General features: G+C 52.4%; 1 protein-coding gene across 1 annotated transcript; it reads right to left on the reverse strand.

Moving 5' to 3' along the window:
- Positions 1-240: 240 nt before the first annotated feature.
- On the reverse strand, positions 241-1,891 carry LOC130256749 (transcription cofactor HES-6-like). The gene is given in 5 exon segments (XM_056498682.1): positions 241-1,395; positions 1,397-1,506; positions 1,582-1,668; positions 1,740-1,810; positions 1,813-1,891. Coding segments are annotated over 5 exon segments (804 nt in total). The 3' UTR covers positions 241-938.
- Between the last annotated feature and the right edge of the window lie 6,603 nt (positions 1,892-8,494).

Genomic DNA, 8,494 nt, shown 5'->3' on the forward strand with positions numbered 1-8,494 from the left:
AGACCAACCTCAGCCAGTATGACCTTGCTCATGCAATAAACCTAAGTGTCAACTGGAATTAAACAAAAGAGATATTTGAATTCCAATAGTTAAGTTAACAATGCTTAGTAGAAGAATTAAGTGCTTAATTACCAGCATTGTTTCCATGATATGCACATACTGGTGTTAAGATCCAACAAGAGGGAGCTGTATTTTAAATGTTTTTAAATGGGTTAGAAGCTCATCACATTACACAATATATGCCACGGTGTGAACTCAGGTTTTTTTTTATTAAAGATTAAAAATAAAAAACATTTCACACCCTAATATACATAAAATCACAAACTCAAATGTGCTAAAAGCAAAATGTGCATAAAGACACTCCTTTCTAAAAGGTACCCTGCCACCATCATCTTATGTTTGTCTAATTCCATCAGGTTTCTAGTTTTCTCTCCATTCCCTAAAGGTGAGGCTTTAGACTGCTACCAGGTACAGATGCTACCCCCAGTGACACCTTACAGGGGTCTGTGCTATCGCTAGAACACTTAAAACTTAGCTGGAGCTTCTCCTGGAATTAACTATCGCGATTTAAAATGCACGAGGGTTTTTTCTTAAAAGATAGTGGTGTTCGGGCCGCTCCTAAGGGCCAAGAAGAGCCAGGGTTATAAAAAAACTGCTGTGTCTCCACCAGAGAGCTTTGCTACTACAAACCCCTTCCCTCCTTCCTCCCCATCCTCCCGTAAAAACAACCCCTGAAGTTACAAAACACGCAGGGATGAAACGTGAACGCGTTCGCTATTAGGCTGTCAGGGTGTGACAGCGTCAGAGAGCCCGAGCCCCCGGTGCCAGCGCACCACACACAGACAGACATTCACACACAGACAGACAGACAGGCACTCACACAGCGACAGACACGCTCAACGCGTGTGTGCGGGGGCAGCCTGCCCGCCCCTCCGCCGTTACCAGGGTCTCCACATGGACTTGGGCGAGGCCAGGCCCTGCGTCTGGGACGCGTCCAGTCCGTCGGTGCCGGTCTGGCCCGGCTCGGCCTCCGCCTCGTCCGAGTCGGAGCAGGTCTCTTCAGCGGGGCAGGGCAGGGCCAGCCCCGGGCGGGCTGCGGCCGGCAGGGCCAGCGCCCCGCCCGCGGGCCAGGCGCCGAGCGCCGGCTCCCCCAAAGCGTCCGTGACCGAGGCCGGGCGGCCGCCCTCGCTGAGGGGCATGGACTCCAGCAGGTGGTTGAGCAGCTCGGCGGCCGTGGTGGCGTCGATGCCGGGGCAGCTGGAGACGAAGGTGTGCACCTCGTGCATGCACTGGATGTAGCCGGCGGCGAAGCGCTCGCTGGCCTCCAGGAGCCGCCGCCCGCCCCCTGCGCCGCGGGGACAGAGAGGGGCGGGTGAGGCGCGGGCCGGGCCGGGCGCCCCGCCGCCCCCCGGGCCGGCACTCACCGCGGCCGCGGCGCTCCAGCACGGCCCGCACCCGCCGCACCGTCCGCTCCAGCACCTCCGCGTTCTCCAGCTTCGCCTGGAACTGAGCCGGGGCGCCGCGGCCGTCAGCGCGGCCCCGGGCCCCGCCGGCCCCCGCCCCGCCGCGCCGCCGCCTCACCTCGCTGTCGGCCAGCAGCAGCCGCAGCTCCCGCAGGCTCTCGTTGATGCGCGCCCGGCGCTTCTTCTCCACCAGCGGCTTCCTCGTCTGCGGGGACAACAGCGCCGTCAGCCCCTCCCGGCCCGGCCCCGCCCGCCCGCCGCGGCCCCGCCGCTCACCCTCCGGTCGCTGCGGGGCTCCGCGCAGCGCTCGCCCCGCGGCGGACGGTCCGTGCCCGGCGCCATGGCCCAGCCCGGCCCCGCCGCTGCCGGCTCGCCGCGCTCCGCGCCGCTGCCGCCGCGCCGCCCCTTTTATACCCGGCCATTTGCATGTCAATGAGCCCATTGGCCGCCGCGCGGGCCGCGCCGAGCCTGGGCCCGGCGGGCCAATGGCGGCCGCGCGCTTTGTCTGCGCCGGGCCGGGCCGGGCCGGGCGGGACTGCGCGGCTCCCGGGCCATCGCACCCCAGCGAGCCCCGAACCCGTCACGGGCGCGGAGCCTCGGAGCGCCCCTCTGTGCGGCTGGGCTGCTCGTGGAGCGGAGGGCACGGCGGGGCCGGCGGGGAAAGCGGGGCGCCAGCACCGACCTGGGCCGAAAGGGTCGGTGAGCGGGAGCCGCGGGGCTGAGCGGGCACAGCCGCCCCGGAGGCGGTGCGGTGATGCCGCCGAGCCGCGGGGCTGTGCGGGGCACCCCGGCCCGGGCGCCGCCCGCCTGCCCCGCTTTGTGCGGTAACTTGATGCTGATGACAGCTGGCAGCTGCAGTTCCCCCGGCAGACTGAGGCAAATAAAAGCATTAGGGCTCGTCCCCGAGGAGAGCGACAGGTGTTCGCTCCCGCTCCTTTGTTTCCCCGCTTTTATTCTCCTCGCTAATGCATGTCATATTTTCACCGCCCGAGGAAACGGGAGACGCGTTCCCCGCTGGAGCCGGCGCTGGGAGCCGCAGGCTCGGCTCCCTGTGCGTGTCCGGCACAGCTCCCTCCGGCTCCGCTTGCCCCGGTGTGTCTCGCCACGGAAAGCCCTTCGGTGTGCTGGTGCTGAGGCTTTCCTTGCGGAGAGCTCGGAGCCGCGGGGCGCCCGCTTCCATCCATTTCTATGGATCGCGCCTGGATCGGTGCCTGGCGAGTCCCGTGTGGCCCGGCGGGTACCGGGGCGTGCTCCGGGAAAGGCCAGGATGGCTTTTCCTTTGGCAGTCCCGCTGTTGCTTAACGCTGCTTTTCATCTTCAAAGTGCCGTGTAAAGCTCCGTGCCTGCGCTGTGCTGATCCACGTGTGACAGGAGAGGCAGCTGGGGTGGAGGAGTTCAGCGCTGCCTTCCCAGGGCCACCACGGAGCGAGAAGGGTAAAGCCAGCACCTGGGATGTCCTGGCTGGAGATCTAAGCTCAGGCCACTCGTTGTTTTGTATCGCAATGCACAGGAGGTGTTGTTTGCAGAAAGGTGTTTCTGGTGTGTTTTCCCCTTTTATGTTAAAGCATCAGTGCTTGGGTTTTGTCAGAGAGTCTCAGGTGGTGACAAGTTTCCCTGCACCAGGCAGGGGCAGAGTGGGATATACTGGGGGCTGGGTGTCTAAATCTGTCCTTCTGCTTCTGATGCACTGAATTCTCCATATAACACAATGGAAAAGCAGCTCATTCTTTTCAATGATATAATTAATACTGGCTAAGCAGAAATGTTGTGTGGACCAGGCCAGATACAGAACATTTTTGTGTTTAAGCAAGTAGAGACACCAGTGACCATTCTATGCCTGATTGATGCATACTTAGCCTGCCTAAGTGGCAGGGGAAACCATGACTGAAAAACCATGAATGAAAACCAAACTGCAGCAAAAGAATGGGTGTCACAATTTTGAGGGAAGCATCTTCGTTCTGAACCAAAACTAGGCACCAAGGGTCATCAGAGTGTATAAAAACACACAAATGCACAGACACATTTAGGAAATGTGCAGTAATGCACAGTGCATGTAGTTGTTGGTAAAAGATGAACTCCAAGTGTTTGTGAGCTTGTTTTCAGAGAAAGCTCACCTTTTCCTAGGATGGGGGTGGGGGGAAGTGGGTGAGCCGGTTGCTGGCTGGGGATAAAACCAAACCACACAAATATTCATGTATTCACTGCTCAAGCAGTGGGGTTAACACTGGTGCAAATCGTGTGCAGTCCCCAAACCTGCCAGGCCTCTTTGCTGCAGGTGTTTGTACCAGCTGTGTTTCACAGCTAACCTGGGTTAGAGGTGCTGCATCGCTAATGTAGGGAAATGAGAAGTGAAGGAGCTCCCAAATTCACCCCAGTCAAGGTTCAGATGTGTCAGGGCTTGGGTGATGAAATTCTGGTGGCTGCTGAATAGCAGTGATCTCTCACAAATCTCAGTCTGAGTTTTTGTGCAGTGAGGAGACAGAGGCAAGCTTTTCTGGTTGCACAAGGAGACTTCAGCAGCAAATTTTGGCTAAGAACAGCCAGAGAGGGTTGGCCATGTCTATAACACCCTATTTCTGTTCTGACAGGGTGGGTGCTGATGGCAAGGCATTGTACACACTGCTGCCTCTTGTTCTGCAGCATGTCTTTTTGTATTTCCTTTGAAAAGCTGCAGGTCAAATGAGTTGACAAATGCTGGAGCTGTTTGTGCTGGGCATTAAAAATGTATGTGCCATAAATATCAGGGAATCACTAGAGCTGCTGTTCTGGAGGAGGAAGGCACTGCAAGCTATCTCCTCTAGCCCACAGGGACAATGTGACATTTTTGTGCTACTTTAAACAAGTTCCATCACATCAGGCGAAGCGAGTCATGGTAACCTCATGCATTTTAATAGAAATGTCAACTGCAATCTAGTAAAAGAAAACCTTCCTTAGATACCTTGTCCAATACCTTGGTGCTTGTCCATGCATGGTGGCTCCTGAAGATTTCACTAAACCCATTGACTTACCTGTACTTTATCCAGGTTAAGCCCATCCTGCTCCCTGCTGATGAGGAGGTGTGCAGGCACTGCTTCCTCCTGCATCAAGGGTGGGAGATTAACCTTTGCTAGAGCAGGGAGCTCTGTCCTACCAGAGACAAGCTAGAAATTGCAGTTTAGCCAAGGAACAGCACAGTTTTAGCAGAGATAATGGCATCTGGGCCTTGCTGCATGTGTTCTCCTGTAAGCTTGTGTGTATAACACAGTCTATGAAACAGGCTTAAATTCTTTCTAGATGATGCATGAGCACTAATGCAGCTGTGGTGACAGTGGCAAAGGCAACCGTGGGAGGCCATCCTGCAGCCTCAGCCATGTGTTTTGGAGGCCCAGGTAAGTGGCAAACCCTCATTTCTGACATGTCATGGCCTCACACGCTTCTGTTTGAGTTGGCAGGTACATTTGGAAGGTCTCTGGCTCCCAGAAGAACATTCACAGAGACATAATGAAACTCAAAACATTTTCGAGTACTCTGCAGACAAGTGTGCTGCCATCCATGCTCTTGGACTGGAGCTGGGAGGTGACCCAGCTCTGTGTGGATAATACAATCAGGGCACGGGATAAAGACATGATGAGCATGCACAAGGTCCATTGGAAATGCTTGAGTAGTTTCTTTCATAAACGGTGTAACATCTGTTGTTGCTGGAGGCACAAGTTCCTGTCAAAAAGACACGTCATCCTTATAAATATTAATGGTGCATATAAATGGTGGGGTGTGAGCTGTGGATGTGAGGTTAATGGATGAGCTGCTCCTTAGGCATCAGCTCACTGCCATCAGACTTATTTCTACACTAACAAATACAAACTGTTTAGGTGGCAGAGCAAGTAAAAAGCTTTCTTCCCCCTCCTCCTCTCCCTGGGGTCCCTCCACAAATGAAATGTGTACTGTAATTAGTCTCTTGCCTTGTCACTGGTGAAAATTAGTCCTGCTAGCAGAGCCTAGGAGTGAGGCTGGAGCTGGAAGAGCTGAGGCTGTAGGTGATAAATGAAGCAAACCAGGAAGGCTGCTGGGAGAAGGCTGCAGCATCCCCATCAGCTTGATCCTAGCTGCCTTCAGTGCCATCGATTTCTCTGCTGATGTTTAAGAGGAAAATAGGATTGAATATCACCACTGAGCTGCTCTTGGACTCCAGTCTGTTTGTTACTGCAAATTGTGTTTGCTGCCTTGAGCACTGAGTTCCTGCTGCCCTTTTCAAAAACCATAAGGCTTTCCTATCCTTATTTATTTATCAGCAGACTTGGCAGCAGTGCCAGTGTTCATCATCTGGGACACAGAGGAACAGTTCATGCCAGCCAAAACACTAATGAGTGGCATTCAAAAGGGTCTTATGTCCATTCACACAAGAGCCCCAGGACTGTGTTTGCTGCCTGTGGAAGCTGGGGGTCCCCTTTGCCTGAGAAGATGGGCCCAGCCTTCTGTCAAAGGTTGACTTTGACTTTCTGCCATTTCAAGAGGTGGTGATTTTCAGATGGAAAAAATGGTGAGGGGCTGTGCTGAGTAAGCAGAGAGGGGAGCAGAGCCTCCCCCATGGTGAGGGATGGATGGGTGCTGTGCACCAGTGGGACTGCCCCAGCAAAAGCCTCTGTGCCACGTTTCTGACCTTGTCAACCTCTTGGGCTTCTACAAAGGGAACCCAAACTCATAAAGCTTTGCAAACTGCTTCAGCTCCTGCCTTTTAGCTGTGGTCTGTCGTGGGTGACTGTGGCAGGACCCCTCTGTGCCTTTGACTTTACAGAAAGCATCACTTGGGCACGTTACGTTTGTGGAAGGTATTTCAGGGAGGTGAGAATAATTGTCTGAAGCAAGTACAGAGGGTTTCTTTTCAGCTGGATTAAAAAAACCAGAGTCTGCCTGTGATGCTTCAGGAAGCAGTTCCATCGTGTTTCCAGGGAAGCCTCTTGTATTTGATTTCTCTAATATTTTTGCTAACTAAAAGTTATCTTTATCATGGGGCTGTCTTCATCACAGGCTTTATACTATGTTTGTAACAGGGCTGCGTGTATCACTAGCCCTCCTCTGCCAGATATTAGTTCCTAAATGCCTTACAGGCATCCTCATTAAAGTACATTTGCTTCAGAGAAGGTGCTGAAGCCCTTAAACACAATCCTGACTAGGGCTGAAGGTTTTTAAAGTGTGTGCCCTTCAGAGAGTATTGCTTCTGACACACAGTGCGTGCCCAGGGTGACTCCCAGAGCACCTCTGGTGTGCCACTCCACATTTGTTGACAGGACACAGGTTTCATTTTTATCAGATGAACATGTACATAATTGGGCTCTGAACTTTGCTCCTGTCTGTTTTGTGAAATGCTCTGGAAAGTGCCCCCTTTCACTGTCCCTCAGAGGTTTGTACTCACGTTACAAATTGCATGTCTGTAGGAGGGGAAAGTCCTGTTCCCTAGGGGAAATCTGTGACAGCCTTTTTAGCAATAGAATATATTTGATGGTCGATTTTGAGAAACACTGGTCTTTTCTAAGTCCAAATATTTTAGAAGCAGAGACCAACTGAGAGTCTTGGCACCCCATTTTGTGTTTTGCACAAATACTGGGTTTGATCTGGCTGCAGGGGATGCCTCACATTGGACAGATGTGTGTTCTGGAGGTGTCCATGAACAACCTGGGGCATGGCCACAGCAAGGTATTTGTGGATTTTGTCCTAACTGTGCCATTTTCCAGTCCTAGGCTGGTATTTTTTCAAGGAGGTGACACTCTGTAGCCTAGGGTCCTTTTAATGGTGTGAAAAAAAGAACCTGAGCTCTCAGTCTGCTGTGTACTATGGCAAGGGGTGGTTTTTAACCACTTTAAGTGTAGAGTGGATTTCAGCCTTGCTGCCCAGCACAGCTCATCTGTTTGGCATAGTACACATTTAATTTATGCTCGTGGTTGAGTCCCCTTAGTCTCTGCAAGAGCTCCTTGCATCCATTTGGGTGGGGAGCTGTGGTTGAAGTGCTGCATTGATGGGTGGCTGTGTGAAGGAAGCTTACCAGGCAGCTTTGAAGGAGCAGGTGAGTGCTGCCATTCCCTCCTCTCCACATCTATTTGTCCTTTCTGGAAGAGCTTAGCACAGTTTAAGAGCAGCATAACATTTTTGAACACTTGGACTAAGAAACTGCTCTGGAGCTTGAGCACAGAGAAACATGAACTCTACAAGGTCTCACAAACATGATGCAGGATTGCAGCTGGAAGAGGAGAACACAATTCCTCTGCTGGATCATCATTTTTCTTCATGTCTTTTTTTAGTGGGACTCAGGCATTTGCAGGAAAATGCCAAATGTCTTCCTGCTGTTTGCCATGTGCTGGCTTTTGGTCATGGAGGGCTGCTCAGACATCTACTCACCTCTCAGCTGTCGTGGGGTGGTGAAGGAAGGGACCTTCTGAGGGTGCTGTGCCTCCAAAATCTGTCAGAAATGAGGGCTGTTCCCATGATTCTGCCCGTGTCAGCAGGCACAGGGCATTGCAGCCAGCTCACCTGGCTAATCACAAATCACAGAAGCAAAAAAGTTCAGGAAAGAGCAGTGGAATCATGGAAAGTCAGGAATACCATGTAGGCTTGTATTTATGCTATGCAGGGTGACTTAAAAGAGAAAAAATGCTGGTTCATATTAAAACATGTTATTTTTAATGGAGAATTAAAAGTGCTTTATTTTGATTTGTTTGTTTTTAAAGTCTGGAGAAAGGGCAGCACTATCCCTGCAGCACACCTGGTTTAATGAGGCATGTTGGGAAGGGGTTCATTTACTCCATGAATTCAGGATCCAGTTTAACTGGACTCTGAAATGGCTAGTTTTGGGGGTGAAGCCATTTTATTGCCTTCTGGGAATTACTTGATGTTCTGTAAACTCCAGTAAAATTTCTTAGCACAGCCATAGCTTCTGTGTCCTTGCAATTAATAGAAAAGCAAACACCAAGGTTGCTCACGTGCACAAACAGGGGGTTCTGAGCAGAGTGGCAGGACTAGATCCACTGCTCCACATTGCTGGGGCAAATCAAAATCCCAAA

Source organism: Oenanthe melanoleuca, chromosome 9, assembly GCF_029582105.1.
Source record: "Oenanthe melanoleuca isolate GR-GAL-2019-014 chromosome 9, OMel1.0, whole genome shotgun sequence".
Taxonomy (NCBI): domain Eukaryota; kingdom Metazoa; phylum Chordata; class Aves; order Passeriformes; family Muscicapidae; genus Oenanthe; species Oenanthe melanoleuca.